Raw genomic sequence first — 19,083 nt, 5'->3', positions numbered from 1 at the left:
CTGTTTATAATTCATCATATATTGAAAACTGAGTAAGAAAATAATAATTGAATTATTAAGAGCAGCTGCCAGATTCTGCTCCTCTCCAGCCTAGAAGATGGACTGGTTTGGAACACAGAGCTGTAGCAGGAATGGAACAAAGTTATTTTGTGCTCTGTTTACTTGCAAGGTGTAAATCAAATAGAGGCACCCTTTGCAAAAACACCTTGATTATTAAATTCCAGCAATTTTGTGATTGTCAGCTAAGATACACTTTAGAAAGGAAAGATTTATTTGGTAAAGGTTTCAGAGCACTGAACACTAGATCGACAAGCTCCATCAAAGTCATTAATGTACCCTCTTTTTCCATAAAAATTTAAAAACATCACAGAGAAACACTTAAGAAATAGCATCCACTATTTAGAGGTCTTGAAGTAAAATTTGCTTCCTCGGTCCCTTGTGGCTGCACTGAAAAACTGGAAACAGATGGAAAATGACCTTCAATGTACTACTGTGCAAAACTTCCAGCTTGGGCTGAAAGGAGGCGCTTGACAAATTCAAGTATCCCCATCAATCCATCACTACAGAGTACATGGATTATTTTTCCTAGGACCTAGCTATTTCAGACTTTGGCTTTGGGTGCTTTTTTTTCTTAATGTAAGTGCATAAAGGGGAATTATTCCATACTGAATCTGACCAATATTGATATGAGTATTTTTGAAGGAGCTCTCCCCCTCTGAGGAACCAGAGCTTTTTAACAAATAATTCAAAGTTTTCAAATTTAGTAACAGTTATATGCCAATATCCTCTAACAACTTCCACAAAAAAGGCTGCAATACAAGTTTCAGAGTTGTTATTATGATAGAGATGGCAACTAAAAAATTAAGCCTTTTGTCTCTTAAAAATCAACTCGTTACAAAGAAATCAAGTACTCTCCCTCCTCTTGCAAAACTTCCCACATCTGACTTGAGTCACTTTTACATTTTCAAGACATGTAACAACTCCTTCAAAATGCACCACACTAAGTCACTAAGTTGACATCCATACAAAGGGTAAAAGCTAAAAGGAGAAATTTTAACATTAGTTCTGAATCCCAAGACTGTTGCCTTTTTTCCCTCCTGACAAACACATGAATAGAAGTTTCACAATTGTGTATGCATGTAAGGGAAACAGTTAAAAAACTTAAAATCTTTTGTGCTTATATTTCAGAGCCAGGAAGAATGTTTGGGTATCTAAAAAGAGCGTATGGATGTTCTAAAAAAAAGAGGAGAAAGGCCGAAGTTTGGCTTATTTCCAGCCAAAATGGGCCTGGGTAAGGGAAGCTGTCAAAACTTGCATGTACTTTCTATCTTATGCCTTTTTGTTTTTCCCCAGGTGGAAAGAGAGATACTTGGCAAGTTTTCAAAGCTAGAAGCACCCTGAAGATACGGTTTTACTTCACAGATTTCTGATGGGCTAAAGCATGACTGTGGGGCTTTGGACGGTGGGGGCTTCTGCCATAGGCACTGGGCAGCACATCTGGGGGTGCCTTTGGTTCCTCCCTCCCAGCTGCAGCCCTCTGCTCAAGAGGGTGCTCATAGCTGGTATGCAGCCTTTGCCTCACTGCCCCCAAAAGGTTTTCACTGCTAACCCTTCTCCCTGGTCCTGGTGATGACTGGCACACAAAGGCACAAAGGAATCTAAAGCAGGCTCAGTGGAGGAGTCAGGGAAATGGCAGGATGGATCTGTGATGTGATACTGTGATACACAGCAGCCAGAAAAGGTCCAAAGTCACACCAAAAGCAGAGGGAAGCACTATGTGCAGACTGCACGGCTACAAAAACTTCACCTGCCACACCAGATTTTACTGTTGACTTCAAAACTGTCAAGTGCAACTACAAGTATCTCACATCAGAATATTTTAAACATTCTAAATGGTACTTTTCAGTGCAAGCTGCTATCAGCACAACACAAACAACTGGTCACAATGTCAAAGCATAATGAACAAATGTTGTACCCATTTAATTCAAGTTTGCACTTCATGTTTATTTGCAAAATACAAGTAATTAAACAAACATTCTATTTCCATTTCCACTAGAGACTTTCAGGTATAATTTCAGTTGCTGTGGCTTGTACATTACCGGTACCAATATCTCAATACCAGACCTGGTATTTGCCTTTCATACACCAGCATGGACTCTACCTTAGTGTAACCAATCAGAACAAATAGCAAATTTCATACACTGTATTTAATGCTAAGTAGAAGCCTGGGAACTTCATAAAACCTTGCTGGGGTGTGAAATGTTGTGCCCTTTCAAAAAACAGTGGTCACTATCTTCTGGACAAATAGTGAAACAGTGATTGCTGTACGCAAATATTACCACCAGGTACTGACTCTAAGATCACCTTTTTCTAGAAAACACCAAATAAATACAAGTAATAAATGCAACAAAAGCTATTGTCAGTTACCTATTCTAACCCATACCTGTGAAAATACAAATGGGCACATTGTGAATACTTAAAAGAGTAAAGTGCTTTTAACATTGAGCAAGTGAATGCATCTAGTGTTGTACCACAGGCAATATATCCATTTTGGACAAAACAGTTTCCATGCAATTAGTCAGCAGTGATCCCCTGTATTCATTTACAATATTAAAGTACTATATAGTCCTTCAGTCATACAGGGTTTAAGGTCAGGATACGGTGTGTACACTGGCAAAACTCAACCAGTGCTCTATATCAACACACTGTTTGAGCATTGCTACAGCAAGGTAGATTTTTGTTGGGTTTTTTTTTCCTCATAAGGAGCCAAACCTTTGGTAGTGTAAATGCAGTGGATGCTGAAAATACCACTGAACCAACGTACGAGCACATTACGCAGCTGACAGGAATGGGAAGAAGAAAAAATCAAAAGCAAATTTAATGGCTTTATGCACTGTGCTCCTCCAGTCCTGCTCTATTTTCACGTGCCTCCCTGCAGGTAAGAGTTTAGACATGCAATTCAAGCAAGTGATTGCTTTCAGTTCAAAGACAGGCCATTTACTGCCAAGACGACCCTCCAGAATTGTGCTGAATTCAATTATACTCCCTTGCCTCAAGTTCAGCAACACCTTTTTAAACTCATTGCTTGCCTTCAGCACAATATCTTTGGTTATATCATCTTCCTCTATAGGCTTGCTTCCATTTTTGCTACTGAAAGGCATGCCCACAGTTATTTCAAATTTGTACCGATCAAACATTTTCATGTGGCATTTATGCTTTGTCAAAAACTTCAGACGACACAATTCTTCCTCCTCCAGTGTAACATTTTTGGGATCACAGAGAGGGTAAGTTTCACCATACAAGCATCTCATCCAATCACCAATAAAAAATGGAAGCATATTTATTGCAGATTCTGCACTATTGTCGATTTCTGTCACGCGCACGTATTTGAACCGCCCGGTCCACGTCACTCGGTGTCCTTCCAGGTGACTGCACAAAATCTGAGTACGTGCCATGTTGGTCTCCTTCCAGGCCCGGGGTCCACAGAGGAAACCATACTGATTCCACGTCAGGGTGGAGTTGTAAACTTTCATGCCTTCAGACCGATACACATAGAACCAACAGAACAGCACCACGGCTGTAATCCACACCAGAATGAGTTTCACAATGGAGCTCCGAGTGAGCGATTTCACCACTTCAACTACGGAGAAGTTAACCTTTGTCCACCATCGAAACAGCAAAGGAACAGCACACAAAACCAGGGTCACTACAATTTTCATGAGCTCCAAAGACAAAAACCACTTAATGAAGTGGACAAGACACATCAGTGCAATGCCTACACCCAGCACTGGCAGGGCAAAGAGGAACAGGAAGTAACCAATGGATGCACGAACGAGCCCAATGCCAGAGGACTCCCGCAGAATGACCACAGAGAGCTCACACCACATAAAGCACACCAGGTATGGCACCAGGTAGCAGTAGGTGCCTTTAAAATTCCGTAGTTGGGCCATTCTAAAGAAAAGATAGAACAAGTACAAAAACAGAAGGCAGGGGATGCTTACATTGATCACAAAGAAATGGCCTACAGGAACTGTAAAGAAGGTTTTCCCTAAGAATTTCAAGTAGCCAAAATTCCCAGGTAATACCTGCAGTAGGGATAAGCAACCTGCAGCTGTCTCAGTCATTAATGCCCTTCGTGTGTAAGGTTCTGCACACGTGCTTAAACTCATGTAACTTGTGACTGTGAAGAAAACTGAGACAGTAGCTAACTCTGAGCATGGTATACAGTCTTTGCTTGCTATGGGGAAGGAAAAAATTACAAAGAATACTGACAGTAAAAAATAAAAGTATGGCTCTAAGTGATTCCATCCAAAATTCACCTCAGCTTGCTCAACATCTAGGTTTGGTTCAAAACGAAGCAGTAAGTCAGTCAAAGCACGGAAGTTTTCCCAAGCCTTACTGTCCTGAAAAACTTTCAGTGTGCAAATCACCATAGAAATGAAGGACAAATAGAATATGACTAATGGAATAATGAAGGCAAAAAAATCAATTGTCAGATTACTGATGATGAAGAAAAAGATGAGAGCATTGATATGGTGTGTTGGAACAATGGTAGACAGCCAATGCATTCCTGCCTTTGATGCAATATCTATAAGGTATTCTTTAATTTCCATAATGGCATGAAGTGGATATTTAAAAACCTGGAAAAAGAAAAAGAAGCATTTTATTAATGAGCAGTTTTGTATCTTTACATCACAAACACTCCTAGCTGAAGCAGTAGCAGCCAGTTGTCTAACCTCAGCTAACATGAAAAGATTTATATTTCAGATCAATGTTGCCAATAAAAAAAGATTACTGTGTCTGAGATTATTAGCTCGATTTTTATTAACTCAGTCACATGAAGCTCAGAGACAATTTTGATTTCAGGCAAGATGTATTTCATTACCTTTGACACATAGAATTAAATGGCTTCCTAGTCAAATATTCTGCTCTGCTAACTTCACACTGAAGATAAACTACATGGCTACAGCCCTGCATTATCTAAAGTCATTACTTGACTTTAAAGCATGTAACTGCCACATTCTGCAAGGATTATGCTATACATTCTATGCAGATACACTGCAGGAAGTAGTGCCTATGATTCATATAGACACACTGCAAGTCTTTACAGCTGTGGTTTTATCTTTAAAGAATCCTTGCCAAGCATCTAGGGATGCAGTTGTCAAAACCTGTTTTGGAAGCAGCAGCAGTATGTTACATTCAATTACTACACATTTACAGATTCTATTAACTCCACAACAGTATCTGTAGAGGATCTTAAAATTCTGCCTATTTTATGTGGCATTTTCAACACAGTCACTGGACAACAGAGAAACTGCTGGATTGAATAATATCCCTATAACCAACCATACCTTTACAAAAGATGAATTAAAAAGTCCTGGATTTTTTTAAACACACAATCAAATATTGCATAGGGACATGAGATGCTGCAGTCAATCCTCCTTCTCCCATAAAAGGACAGTTTTTATGCTTTCTCAGACTGTATATTTTTATATTAATTAGTTCAAGGGGAAAAGCCAAGAATGTTCCAGCAAATACCTGTGGCACTGTGATGAACTGGGACAGCACATGCCCCAGTGATTTGGCCAAAAATTTGTTTATTTGTGAAGGCACCTCTGTTCTTCATAAAAGCATCTCTTTCAGACTATTAGCCATGCAAATGCTTGGAAAGAGACACCTTTCACTCATTCCCTTCTTTTTCCCCACCCCTGCAATACGGTAATGGGCAACAAACTTACAGTAAAAACTCAGGTCAGCAACCACACACCCTCTACCTTGCCTAAAATTTGTATGCCAGTATTGAAGGCATGCACCTTTACTTCCCCTTCTCTCACTGTCTAGAGAAGTATCAGTGTAGAAGCTAACAGCAAGTTTCATCTTTCTTGAATTCCATCATAACAGAACCTTTTCATGCTATGGATAATTTTTCCCACCTGCTTGCCCCTGTTTAAATTGGAAAGATATGAAGCATATAACAACATCTATAATAAAAATAGGGCAGTGATGACAGGTACATTTAAATCCTCACTGAAGATGTAAAGAAGGTAGATTGACCCTTTACAGGGAAAACTGTTGTTCCTTTCTTTTAAATATGTGACTCATATACACCAAACTTGAAACGTATATATGAAGTCAAGTCCAAAAAGAAATTACAGCCACAATTCTTGTGGTGTTCTATACAGACTAAACATCAGCATTGAGAGAGAAGTGCAAGTTACTCCTGGTTTTTTCTGTGATGCTTAAGAGGCCATTCAACATAAGCTGTTCCATATTGCCTTTTTACCTTCAGTCGTAGGGGTAACTCTTCAGGACTCTTCCCTGCCAACTCATCATCTTCCTCTTCCTGCATAATCAGGTTGGATGGGATGATTCCCTTTGCGTACTTCTTGGTAATTTCAACAAAGTCATCCAAAGCAATAAATTTTTTAGCTAAAAAGATAAAATAAAAATTTGGAGTAAATTTTATCACAACACTGTATTGATTATGAATTGGAATATTAATTTGCTTTCCTGCCAGAATCTAGTCTACAAAAACTGAACTACTGACAACATAGGTTTACCTTGCAACTTATCCTAAGATTTCTGCTGAAAACAAAAATCTCCTTGTGACAGCAACATGTATAATACTCAACATCTTGTCAGATCAGCAGATAAGTTTATTATACTGATAAGTAGAATAACAGAGTGAGTGAATGTAGCTTATCTGCAAGGATTCCACAGGAAAAGAGACTACTGGCTTAGGCCACAGTTTTAAATCATAAGACTATTGTATCCGCTTAAGAGAAATATTCAACAGCTGCATTGGAAAGAGATTCTACAGAAGCAGTTATGAATTATCCGCATGTCATCAACTGAAACACGGACTTCTGATTTGTTATTTAGCAGTCATTTTTCTGAGTTCAGAAGTTACAGACATAATTATGGGAAATATACAATTACAATTATGACATCTATGAGACTAAATATGGATTACCTAAAGTGTATTAATTTAATATGCTATATGACTATACAACGGGCCTCCTCCAAACTGTATCAACTGTGATCTAAAACAGCTACCAGCAACAAAACATATTTTGCTCTGTTTACATAGAGACAAAAATCATCCCTCTGCCCTGGAAGATCCTTATTCACTTCAGTGTGTATAAGGGAGGCATGGGGCTACTACTGAAAACAGGGAAATGGCGGGACAAAAGATGATTTATATGCTGGTTCAAACTCTTTGCACCCAGTTCTCTACATTAGCATGGATTAACTAGTTTCTATGGCAGAGAAGCTTGATGCAAGTTTGTAAAGGAGAATAATTAACAGCAATTTTTTTCCCATGAACTAAAGCAAATGACATTGGTGTATACTTGAAATAACTGAATGACAAAAATCTGTAACGCACCTCCTACGCAATAAATTTAACTAGTTATCTGATGCAAAAATATGAAAGCTGGCTTGCTTACTAGTTTGAGATTTTAAAGAAACAGATAACTGCTTCATTAAACTAAAAATCAGAGGATTAATGTGTTTGGGCCCAGAAAATTTTTAATTTAAATATGCTACATTTATAGAAGCAACACATAAATACGTCCGTATTTAAGACTGAAAACGCTGGAGATATAGAGCAAAATAAAGTACTTGTCTCAAGATACATACTAGAGGAAGAGGAATGTTAAGGAGTTCAACAGAAAATCATCATCTTACAGTCTATCTTTTGGTTTAATCTCACAATATAGATGCTGTCCATAGTTTGGGTTTTTACTACTTCTCCTCCTCCATGCATGAACCCTTATGTCCCACAAATACCATCTGGCATGCCTCCCAAGAAACAAGAAAATATTTATTTTTGCTAACTATTCTTATTATTCACAGACTATAAGGCAACTTTACTTGCATCAAGAAATCGGTGAGACTTTTTAGGTGTTTTGGTGGGCTTCAGATTAAGCCTACTATGAAAGGTCATCTAAATTTACTGTCTTATTGGGAAAAAATACGCAGTGCTGAAATAGTCTTATTCATGTAGAATCAGCAAGCAGACACATTAGAACCTCATAAAAATACCTTAACAGCACTTTTACAGGATCACGGGACGTCCTGAGAAGGAAGGAGTTATTAACATACTATGTATAGATGGCCTATCCACTGCAATGACATGCACCCTCTCAGGCATGCAACAACTGCCCATTGACAATGTCACCTCTAATTTTCTGTTTATATCTCCATTAAGGACAACCCAGATCAGATATCTGCAAGCACGTATCTGGTTTAAAAATTACCTTCCAAGTATTGGCAATATACTAACACTGAAAGAAAACACTCCCTCTGGCAAAATAAATGAAGAAAATGAGTCAGAGAAGTAAATGCTCAAGAGTCATAATTTTCTTGTTCCTCCATGAAAAGGCAAAAGCTCTTTAGAGAAGAAGTAATATCTTACCTCCTACTTTAACTGTTTGATGAAAATTTTTCATTTTTAAATGTCACTAGTATTTTGTCACCCAAGTGTCCTTTAAATTGATATAGGAAGCTTATTTTGTAGATTCTACTTTATTACTCGTAGAGTTTTTCAATTTGGTTATTGCTATGAATACGAACGAGGCCAAACTTTCTCTAGAGAAAGAGATTCTCGTTTACTAAAATAGCTGCTAGGAACAGAGCACCTAGGATAAACCCAAGCACCCACAAAGTGAACCAAAAGCAGAACAGTGCGCTGTTCCCAAGGGCTCTGGGCTCTCCCCACAAAACAAGTTTCCAAAAAGAAGAACCCTGACCCCACTGAACTCCCCCCCTTTAGAGCCCCCTTCGAGTCCAGGATTGGTCCCTTTTGGATCTGCATGGCGATTGGTCCATTTCCAGGCTTCTCATTGGTCTTTAACGCCGCTCATTCTGGACCAATCGTTTCTGCAGGGCTTCGAATGATTGGTCAGATCTTCCATCCAATCACTCTTCGACCTCGCCTTGCCCCGCCAGACCGCCCTTCCACCAAACCCTGGACCCTTCTCCTAGAACGTTCTAATTACCCCCCCCACTCTTAACATAATACAATTATGATAACATAATTAATACAATATAATTGAACTATACCCTAATTTAACATAACTTTTACCTATAATATTTATGACAAATTTCCCTGCCTCCCCCATCCATCCTAGGAAAAGGAATCAATTCACATCAATTTCTGCCTACACTTACATATAGGTTCATTTACTGCCCTGCTATTTTATCTGCAATTTAAGCCTTAAAAAATAAATTTATATTTTCCGGTTCCTTTACTGATAACTCTGAATTACTGAAGAATCCAGAACAAAATGACTTGCTGTGCACTCACTTGTAGCAGCACATGCCAGTTCACCTAAAGGGGTGGAAAGAACCCCAATGCAACACAGCTCCTATGAACCCAAATACGTCTGCATTATGATACAATGACTGGACAATGAAATTCAACAGTCTTGTCCCTGAAGGACTACTTCTACCTTGCCAAAAGTGGCAGATAAGTCACAAAAATAGCTGACATAGTCTCACAGAAGGTTTGATAGGACCACAAGCTTGCTTTCCAAAATATTATTTCTCACATCCCTTAATCCCTTATTCTCACACAGGTGTGTGCTCCTGTTGCTCTTTTACTTCTGTGAAAGCTAATGAAAACTAAAATACTCTTCTTAGGAGTGCTATTTTGTAACAAACACAATCCTTGAAGGTAAAGGCCAAATTTACCTAACGAAATGTAAATCTGATCTTTCAAGGAGTTTAAACCTCCAAAGCTCCAGATCTGACTCCCTATTCCATGTACGACGCTTCTGTTCCACATAATCTTAACTACACATGTATTAGTAAATAACATGCTGTGTGACATTTAAAACTGCTCTTCAAGTATGGATCTAGACTGCACAGGACCTATTCCATATGACTTAGTGCATTTCAAGAAATCAAGGTTTTCCTGACAATGAGTAATTGAACGTTATGTTAAATATTATTCTTGAAAAACTACACATGCTGCATTGTTGATAATTCATTTTCTTAATATAACACTTTCCTCCTAAAAGCCCAAAAGCACATCAGTATTTCTTACAGTTATGCCAGACTAAGAACTTTAATTTCCAATTCCCACTTCATCAAACCTTACAAAACTCACAGACTTAGGTCTACAAATCTGACCCTGTGTGTGTTAAGGGGTTTAATTCTTCACAATACATGAATTAAGCTGCTGTAAATAATGAAAGAAGTATCTTGGTGCATCTTTCCTAATTCATTCATTGAACAAATATGAAAAGACAAATATTAATTATAAGGGAAGAGCAAACGGAAGCAAGGCAAATAGAATGAAGGATCTGTCTGCACTAAATTGGTGCATAATTCATTCCCTCACTGTAATCAGAAACACTACTGCATTTAGAACTAAAGTAAAAAAATATTGAAGGTGAGAATTTTCTTTGCTGAATAGCATTTTGAGTGCTGAAAGGGCAAGAATATGAAAATAACGAATGACAGGCAAACTGCCTTTAGTAGTTGACTGCAATGATGATGTCTTCTGTGAGTTCACATGCAGATCAGTTATTTGTTTTCCACACAGAATAAACTGACACTATCAGCAATCCAAACCTTCTATACATTCTTACTCTGGCAACACAAAATTGTTTACCAAAGCAAACTAGAAACTAAAATCCCTGGCCAAGGCTGAAAGCAGCAGCATGCACTCACATTCACTGTTCACCAATCGCTCCAGCATCCTTCTCTGCTTCTGCACGGACTTTGGGACTGGGCCAGGCTGCTTCTCACCATCTGTTTCAATAACAGAAGTCAAATCAGTCAATTAAAGTGATCAAACATCTGGGGAATGATATTTCCACAAAGTAAGGAAAAGACAAACTTACAGAGAAACAGATTACAAGTGGCTAGTTTTCTATATTCCCGTTACTGTACTAGAAAAAGAAACAGGACTGCCACAGCTAACATTTAGTGCTGTAGTGGCACAATGTCTTGAAGACTGAATCTGTAAATTGAAACATCTAGTGAGGTATCATCAAGACGACTGTTAGAGAAAAAAAATCAAATAGAGAAGAGCCATAAAATATCTATTTTCCAAAGACAATGAGTGATAAATAAATATATTTTAAATATATGATCAATTGAACAAGTGCTCAATGACCCACAACCTACAGCAAGTGTTGGTCCTACAGCAAGAGAGTATAGTTATTAAAAGAGAGTTAGTCTTTGAGAGAGTTACATTATCTTAAGTAGATTGTACATTTATTATTATCTCATTCCTGATTGTTCATAAAGCTCTTTAGGTTTCGAGCTGTACTGTGCCTATAAGTTTGTAAAAATACAATACCATAATTCAATTCATGAACAAACCTTCATTGTCAACTTGTCCAACATTTTCCAGTAGCTCAGAAACAGCTAATTGCTTCTTCTTTTTTGGATTTAATTTCCAATACATGACCAAGGCAGCTTTTCGAACAGCCCTCTCCAAGTCAGTCTCAGATGTCAGCTTTTTCACTTCTTCCTCATTCTCAGAAGTTATGCCTCAAGAAAAGAAAATATACATTACACACTCATCCCACACCCATGCAGAAATGATAGATTTTCTCACAATTTATTTTTCTCAGTTTAGTCTGAAACTTCTCAAGTTTCAGTCACATTCTGACCACCAAGTAAATTACTCAAATGTCCTTCTGTGTCCATTCTTATCAAAATCTAGGTTTAAACTGTACTTCAAAGATGTGCAAGACATGCATTATACTATGTCTTGCTTCAACTTTTGAAGCACAGTGGATCAGGCAAAAGGTAGTGCAGACAGGCATGGGTGACATGCAAGGGCACCAAGAACTGAATAAAAGTTGGTTTTCTTTTTTGTTTTGTTGGGTTTTTTCCCCCTTCATAAGAGTTCAGATAGTTGGTGGACCAGAAGAGACCATTCCAAGCATGAGAAGTAACATGAAGGAAGATGAGAATCTTAAAGTGGGAGAAGACAGTGAACAAGACCGATTAGAAGAGAGGTTGGAGGGGGGTAAAAGAATGAAACAACAACAGATATGTAGCTGGTGTGTGGTTACATATGCTCCTCAGAGTCAAAGAAAAGCAGCTTCCATGAAAGGTTAGGACGAGAGGAACATGCATGGATTTCATGAAGAAATTCAAGCAAATAACTAACAAAAATGCTTTAATAAGCAGTATTGATAATTAGTGGTTTTTAAATTACCTGTTGGAACAGTCTGTTAGCAACTGCTCACGCCATTTTGCCATGATAATTTCCATCATACCTTAACCACTCTTTTCAGAGTTAAAAGGAGTACAATATTGTTTCAGGTAATGTGGGAAGTGCAAGCAGGCAGCCTCAGAGAGCCCATACCTCTTCTGTCTTCCAGGCATCTACGCAAGAGTTTGACAGCTTCTCTTCGACCTTGCTTAGCAGCAAGGATGAACCAGTCAACTGCACTACAATTGTTGAGTTCTTCATCCTCCTCTTCCGCTAATTTCAGGAAGTGCTTCCCCACCTATAATAAATAGGAAACAAAATTGCTTCAATTACTGAAATATACTCTACTTTGTCTTTATGTCTTTCTCCCTTCTTCCTTCTCACCCCCTAGAACTCAGCTAAGATAAATTCTCTCTGAACAAAAGGTCAAAACATTTGCTCCTAGCACTAAAGAACATAGTTGTAAGCTGATCTTCTGATTGGAAAGATCTGGAAGAACTTGAAGCAAGAAGGAATTGCAACACATTTGGCCAGGTCAGTGAATCAGTTGCTGTTGGTGTTCAGGCATCTGGCAGAATCAAGTGAAGCTCAGAGTGTTTAAAGTTTTCTTGAATTCTTTTCCTCCTACAACAGCGACCAGACAATACTGCTAGTTTCCTTTTAGAGACAGAGTAAGTGTAATATAATCAGAAATTCAGATGAAGCTATTGACAAGGCCTTGGCATGGAAGCAGGCTTCAAGAAGGGCAATCCCTGACTCACTCCAGTTCAGTCACTAAAGATCAAAGCAAACTCATGATTATTTGGTGAATGAAATAAAACTAATACTGCTTAAGCATCAAACAAATCCAGTGAAAAAGCTTATAAAAATTCTCCTATTCAGGATTACAGAAATTACCAAGCAGGTGTCTATATTACTGTTTTACAGGTAAGAAAAAACCACCACCCTTTTTCTTCCTTCTAAAAATTAAAATATATGAAAATGTACTAGTAAATATATTTATGCAACAGTATGAAACTCTTCTGCTTATCACAAGACAAGGCCTTAAGAAGTGAAATGGCAGAAAATTATCAGAACTACTGGACATTTTATCTGCATACCTCAAGAATGTGGAAAATGTTTTTGCTTGGCTCACTGCACTCCCCCCTCTCTCTGTAATGTTACTTCATTCAGCTACATTCTAGAAGCAATTAATGCAATACCTTAATAGCTTTTAAAATCCACAATATTATCTGCTGGAACAAAAAACCCTGTTTGAAAGGTTCTCTGAAACTTTCATTTGTTACTGCAGCATTTGTTACAGCCACTAAAGGTGACTAAAGAAATACTGTTGAAAGATTAATAAATCACGTTTCCCTTATGTAGATTAAATGCAGTGATATAATAGATATAATAATTATATATATATATAAATGTGTGTATATGTATATACACATATATATATACACACACATACACTATATATAATATCATATAAGACAGAAAGGTCTTTCTTCTTCCACTAAAGTTTATTTCTCCAGCCATTTATGTGGTTTCATACACTTCAGTGAGTGTTTCAACAACTTCCACACAGAGAGTTATTGGGTAGACATTAAATCCATAGTACATACAGTGAAGCTATCCAAAACTATACAGAAATAAGGAGAAAATTGGACTAGATAATCCAAACATTGATTACAAAGTCATGCCTGAGTTCAATGGGAGGTGCACACCAAGAGTGTACGAGACAAAAAAAAAAAAAAAAATCTTTCAGCAATTGCATGGCAATCTGTCATTCAACTGCAGATGTACCTACAGCTATTTATTTCAGAAAGGAATTGCTTGAACAAGTTACATGGCAAATAACATCCATCTGACAAGAACAGCTGTTTCTTAAGCAGGTTTATATTTATAGCCATTGAGATTTTGAGCAAAACCTCAAGAGTAGCAACACTTAATCACACAGCTCTTAAGTTTCTAAGGACCTTTTAGATACAGAAACATGTATTGCAACATCAACTAACAGTTTGTGTGACTAGTCATAGCACAGAAGGCACATAGCACAAGCAAAATGATAGCATAACCTGTTTTATGTCTGAAATTCTTTTTGGCTTGTCTGTGGTTCTAGCAGCAATGCTCCTACATCAAACCACCTGAAAATGGCTGCAAAGCTCTGGCCTGTAGCAGTCAAAGGAGAAAGAATGGATGGGGAACAGTGTTAACCTCAAATCTGTCATTTAAGTAGTCTGGGATTCTCTCTTTCTCATGAGCTGAGAGTGTGAAATAAAGTCAGACTTGGTAACAGCTTAACACAGACACTCACACTGTACTTGTCTGAAGGTTGCTCCCATCTCTGGCTTTGCTAAGTGAGGTGGTCATCTCAAGCAAGATGTCCCCTTGCAGACATCCTCTGGTTAAAGACAGAGAACTGCCTTTTCTCCATTACAGAATTCCTGCTGTGGGTGTTTCATTTATGCAACTGCCATACAGTTATTTCTCAATTTAAATATATATATATATAGTTACAGTAATTCATGTTGACAGCCACTCAGAGTGCATTTATTTCCACAGGCATTGCAGAATTATTTTTGAATAAACACAGAATAATAAAATAACTACAAGCCATTGAACCAGCTGATTTCTTGTGTTTGACTTGTGTAGTGGTTAACAAACAGCACAAAAGTGGCATCTCAGCATCTCATTCATGCTCCTACAAATGTGAGAAATTAAAATACATTTTTCTAATTGATTCTAAAGGAATGTATTCAACCATAGAGAAGAAATAAATTTCTTTTTGGGTTTTAAAAACAAAAAGCTAATTCCCTCTCCACAAGTAACAAGAAATGTGACTGCATAAAAAAAAGAAATTACTGTATTTTAGGATCCATTTCAGGCAGTCAATTCATCCTGAGTGCATACCGAAGAAAAATTGTGTGCTGTATCTTTTTATGGTAAGAACCCTATTATTGTGTGGGAGTAGAAAATGTACACAGTTATAGAGATAAAGGAAGAGAATGAAAGTGGAATTAATAGTGAAGGAGAAAACCCCCATCATTTATATATACATATGTATGCATCACAGACTAGATTATGAAAGTATTTCTGAGTATTCTTACTCAACTGGAAATTATAGCCTGAAAGAATATTATGGACTTTGCTTTCTTACATGTGGAGGAATAGAGCCAAAAGATGGATTTTACAGCAATGGTTCCCTCAAGGATAATGTTTCATCCTCCACAAAGCCACCAGCTGTTTCAAAGTGAGGAATTTGTTACTATCTCAGGTTACAACTCCAAGGTCAGCTTGCCCCTCAAACAAGTTGATAAGGGATGGAGAACAAGCCAGCAAGGCCTTTTTTTTTTTTTTTTTTTTTACCAGCTTTAAAAGAATTATTTTCCCACCCTCACCTCTGATTTTTATTTACAATAGGAGTGGGTATTCTTGGGGAAAAATCCAAACCACCAATGAGCATGTAGGAGACTGCAACCATTCCTATTTAGCATCAAAGCTGAATTTTGAAAAGAATGCTCAAGTAAAACACTAACCAGGTTAAACACAAATTAAAATCCTTCCAGAAAATGTTAAGCTATTTATACTAGACCACTATACCAGGCAATAGAATGCAGTGGAAAACTGGTACAATTTTTCTAAAACCTGAGGGAAAACCTGAAGTGCTAACAAATACAGGACAGAACTGATACTATTAATTCAATTTTACCTGCCATTAAATAAGTAAAAGATTTCAATAAACATGGGGGTTCTTTTCTAAAATGTGTAATTCAACAGAGAAATGATATATGAGCAAAACATCAACAACCAACCTCTGTCCCTGCTAAAGCAGCCCAATGGCAGCTTTCTCCAGAGTGCAGCCTAAGATCCCTGGTATCTTTGTATACAGTGTAGTGCTGAACCAACAGCATTCAGCAGTCCCTGTCTGCACAGCTCTCCACATGCTTCTTTAACAAAAAGAAAAGCAAAATCAGGTCTGTACCTTTTCCATGCTAAAGAGTTGGACCTGAAGCCACTCACACTCTCAAGGAAGCAGCCTCTCTCAAGGCAGAGAAACCATCTGGCATCACCTTCCTTTGAACAGTTTAGCATCTAAGCAGACACAGTTCAGCTGAGGAAGAGATAATAGTTCTGCAGCAGGCAGTGCTATTTTTGGAATGAAGAGCAAAGAAGACTGGACAAAAACCATATATAATTATATAATTACCTCTGTTTGTGCTTTTGGCTCTCCAGCTTTGGCCCTCTCAAGCAGGTCTTCAAAGAGCACTTCAGGTTCTTCCTTCATGCCCTCTATAAATTAGATAAAGAAAATTGTTTAGTTGCAATAGTTTAAAGTATTTTTAAAATTGTTGCTGTATGTGGTTGAAGAATTAAATGATCATAACTCAAAAATCCAACATAAGGGTTTTCAAGAACAGTGGAAATTAAATTATTACAATATTGACTCTCCATCTCAGTATTGTACTTCAGCATATTTACCCTTGTTATTTGCTACATGCCACAGGATGCCACAGTTTACAGTTTCTCATTTACTTCCACAAAATTTTTTTTCTCAATAGAATATTCCTTACAATAAATGAGCACATGTGGAACATGTAATATGGATCAGCTTTTGTACTATTACTATTCTTTTGCTGATATCTATTCAGTCTTTCACCTGTCAATCTCTTTAGCACTGGAACCTTTTCTAGGATTTTGAAAAATTAATCAGCCTTTAAAACAGTGTATTTGAAAGCTCAGTCCCCCAGGCTCTAGAACATAAAAAAACTAACAACAATTACACTGTTAAACCTTGTTTTTTTAAATTTTTCTCCACACTGGACCTTGTATTTTATTTCTTTCCCATCTACTGAACACCTACAAACTTAAACAATTGGTTTCCTTCAAAAGCATCATACTGCTCCACCAGTCAATCATAATGAAAAACTTGAGAGCTTTATCTGATAACCAGTATTTGAAAACAACATCATGCTGCGTGCTACTTGATGAATAAAGAATTAGTTAATAGCAAAGCTGATGAAGGCCAGGACTGCTACTCTTTTATGAGATGATTTCTCATAAATTAGTTTGGAAAAATTTTAAAGAGAAAAATCAATACAACTTGCATGTTTTAAGTTGGGTCAGAATGGACAACTGACCACTGACTCAGAGTTACAGCTTTACTAACCAAGCAATCTAAAATTATAGTTAGAAAGGCAGACCCTAATTCCACACTAAGCACCAAAGTCTGACCCCTACTGACATTACTCCACACAAACACTCTGTGGCACTTTGTAGCTACATCCTGAGGGCAGTGGCAGCATGAAAAGTGTGCTTGGGAAGCAGTTTCCAGGTGTAGGAAAGTGACTTTCAGGCACCACTGAAGTCAGAGTGCCTGCCTGACTGGGGCACAGCAATGTGAGCCCTGCCAGCTCAGGGGCCAGGCACTACCAGCTCTTCTTCATGAAATGACAGGAAGGAAGAAATCAACCCCATCCCACATGATCTCCTCAACAACAGGGTCACTTGCATTCTTTAACACCCCTGGTACTGGGACCATTTTTAAAGAAGAACAGGCTACAAGCCAACACTTTAATTAAAACAGATGTATTTAACAAGAGCAAATAAAGAAGTAAGATTTCTTCTTCACCATGCCACAGTTTTGTCTGCCAAGTTCTACTTGGAAAAGTTCTAATGCCAGATTATAACATGTTGTCTGGCTAAACAAGGCACATAATGAAAAATAATTTTCATTTAGTACTTGGTCTTTTCAAAAAGCTGTAAAAATATTATTGTAAAATAGGCAAACATCATCCCAGCAAAATTAACTACCTAATCTCCTTGCCCTGATATATAACCAAGGTAATTTGAACTCTAAACAAGTCAGAAGCCTGTTTTCCAGATGGCACCATTAACACCAGCAAACATCACTCAGGGGCTCTCTGCTCACAATAAACAGGAAGTTACAGGAAAAAGCACAGTGTTTGAAAGAAACAAAATATTTATCTACCTACCCCACTCAAATGAAACAAGCTGGGCAAGGCAGTACTTTTCTTGTTTCCTCTTGTGCTTTCAAATTCATTAAACCCTTTTGCATCAAAATTTCTGTGCTAGAGGACTTAGGAATGCCTTTTGTTTTTTCTGTTCAGGGTTTTCTACATGTTGAAAACCCCACAGATATTTCAGTGATATTCTGGATAATATAGGAGGCACCATTCGTGCCTCCTAGTCAGTGTTAAATGATAAAGTGGAATTTACACACATAAGAAAAACAACAAACTACAGAAAGCAGTTTGCTAAACTGATAAAAGCTCTAAAAAGAAAGGCAGTTGTCTGGCAGCTTATATGGCAAAGTCTCCTCCTTTCCATCCACTTGACACACACAAGAGCAGGGCACAGCTCTGAGCCCTTTTAGCTCTTTTTGCTCAGTAGAATGTGTTCGAAGAAAACCTACTTCAAAAGAAAGCTGAAGAAACAAAATGGGAAAGTTTTACAACACCAGGCTATAGTTACTTTATTGCAATTACATTGCAGATTAACATGTACATAACGGTATTTGCAAAGATGGGGGGAGAAAAGAAAAAATTAAATATGTGCAGCCGTATGGTGAACTGCCTCCTTGAATGAGAAAAACAAAAAGGTTGCAGTAAACTAGTTGAACTTGTTTGTTCTAACAGAGCTGACTGCCAGGGGAAAGAAACACTTTCTGCAGTTATTTTCAACCTACTGCCCAATCTCTCCCACCCAATTATCAATTCTATGTACTTGCACGTGACCTATGAACATAAATAACAGATAGTTAATTAAAAATATGCCTGTGGGTTGATTCTGTAGTTGTAGGGTAAAGGTGGATGAACACACTGTGGAGATCAAATTTAGAATATCTTAGTATATGCAGTTCATGTAACCAGCAATGTTTTTTCCTCTGCTTACGA

At 37.7% G+C, this 19,083-nt stretch overlaps 1 protein-coding gene across 2 annotated transcripts in view; it reads right to left on the bottom strand.

Moving 5' to 3' along the window:
- Positions 1-1,984: 1,984 nt before the first annotated feature.
- Positions 1,985-19,083, bottom strand: part of WFS1 (wolframin ER transmembrane glycoprotein) — a 33,188-nt gene continuing 16,089 nt past the window's right edge. For both annotated transcript variants that reach the window (XM_054293117.1, XM_054293125.1), the window contains exons 3-8: positions 16,377-16,459; positions 12,335-12,479; positions 11,338-11,508; positions 10,681-10,761; positions 6,284-6,429; positions 1,985-4,640 (exon numbers count right to left, since the gene is read on the bottom strand). In XM_054293117.1, the coding sequence (XP_054149092.1) occupies positions 2,832-4,640; positions 6,284-6,429; positions 10,681-10,761; positions 11,338-11,508; positions 12,335-12,479; positions 16,377-16,459 (2,435 nt within the window). In that variant the 3' untranslated portion in view covers positions 1,985-2,831. The remainder of the gene's footprint in view (positions 4,641-6,283; positions 6,430-10,680; positions 10,762-11,337; positions 11,509-12,334; positions 12,480-16,376; positions 16,460-19,083) is intronic.

Source organism: Melozone crissalis, unplaced genomic scaffold, assembly GCF_028551555.1.
Source record: "Melozone crissalis strain CALT ecotype California unplaced genomic scaffold, PUWL_Pcris_2 ptg000006l_1, whole genome shotgun sequence".
Classification (NCBI taxonomy): Eukaryota; Metazoa; Chordata; class Aves; order Passeriformes; family Passerellidae; genus Melozone; species Melozone crissalis.
Note: the sequence above shows the minus strand (reverse complement) of the source record. Positions and strands in the feature narration are given on the sequence as shown.